Source organism: Corvus brachyrhynchos, unplaced genomic scaffold, assembly GCF_000691975.1.
Source record: "Corvus brachyrhynchos isolate BGI_N302 unplaced genomic scaffold, ASM69197v1 scaffold365, whole genome shotgun sequence".
Taxonomy (NCBI): domain Eukaryota; kingdom Metazoa; phylum Chordata; class Aves; order Passeriformes; family Corvidae; genus Corvus; species Corvus brachyrhynchos.
In genome coordinates, this window is record NW_008239544.1 from 1,405,036 (window position 1) to 1,405,998 (window position 963).

Sequence of the window (963 nt, forward strand, 5' to 3'; positions counted from 1 at the left end):
CCGGGCTCGTCCTCTCCCCCCGCCCGGCGGCCTTGGGGACGTGGCTCCGTGGCCCTGCTGGGGCCGCGCTGGTGCTCCCGTGGCCGCGAGATGGCTCCCGGCGCCCGGAGCCCCGTCCCCTCGGAGCCACGTCCCCAGCTCTGCCCCTCCGCAGGCACTGCTGGCCCGGGGCTGCCCCGTCCCACCTTGCCCCCGTGCCCTGGGGTCGGGAGGTGTCCGTGGGGACAGTGACAGTCCTGCCACCCTCGGAGGGGTGAAGCTGGGGATGGGCATGGTCAGGGCTTGGTGCCAGCCATCGCTGCCACCAGGAGCATTGCTCCCCACTGCCCCTCTCCCAGAACTCTGCTGTGAGTCATGGCACCCCGGGCTGGCAGGGATGGGGTGGGGGATGAGGGCAGGGGACAGGGGGGCTCAGGGCTGCCTGACCCTGTGCCTGTCCCTGCCCAGTCGTGTCTGTGAAGCCCAAGGCCCAGAGCCGCCCAACACGGATGAACTGCTACGTGGAGGTGGCCGGCGACGGGCTGCCCAGCGAGACCAAGAAGACGGGGAAGCAGATGGGGGTCTCTGAGCTGCTGTGGAACGAGGTCCTCACCCTGTGAGTCCATGTGACCCCTGCTGTGGGGCTGGCCCTGTGTGCCCCTCTGGGGACACTTGAATGTCACAGAGCTTTGTCCCTTGCATGAGGACACTGCCAGAGACAGCCAGGCTGGGAGGGCAGTGGGAGGGGGGTCTCCCATTGCCCCATGTCCTTGCCCACCTTCCTCTGCTGCTTGCCTTTGGCACTGCCTGCTCCCCAAGCATGGAGCAGGCATGACGCCACGGTGACAGCCCCCTTCCCTGGTCTCTGCAGGAATGTCACGGCTCAGAGCCACTTGGAGCTGAAGGTGTGGATCTGCCACACGCTGAGGAACGAGCTGCTGGGCGCCGCCTCCATCAGCCTCGGCACGCCGCTCACAGGCAGGC

At 68.4% G+C, this 963-nt stretch overlaps 1 protein-coding gene across 1 annotated transcript in view; it reads left to right on the forward strand.

The window, feature by feature from the left end:
- Window positions 1-963, forward strand: part of WWP2 (WW domain containing E3 ubiquitin protein ligase 2) — a 31,459-nt gene that overhangs the window by 1,743 nt on the left and 28,753 nt on the right. The window contains exons 2-3 of the mRNA XM_017741359.1: window positions 448-595; window positions 851-961. Coding sequence (XP_017596848.1) covers window positions 448-595; window positions 851-961 — 259 coding nt within the window. The remainder of the gene's footprint in view (window positions 1-447; window positions 596-850; window positions 962-963) is intronic.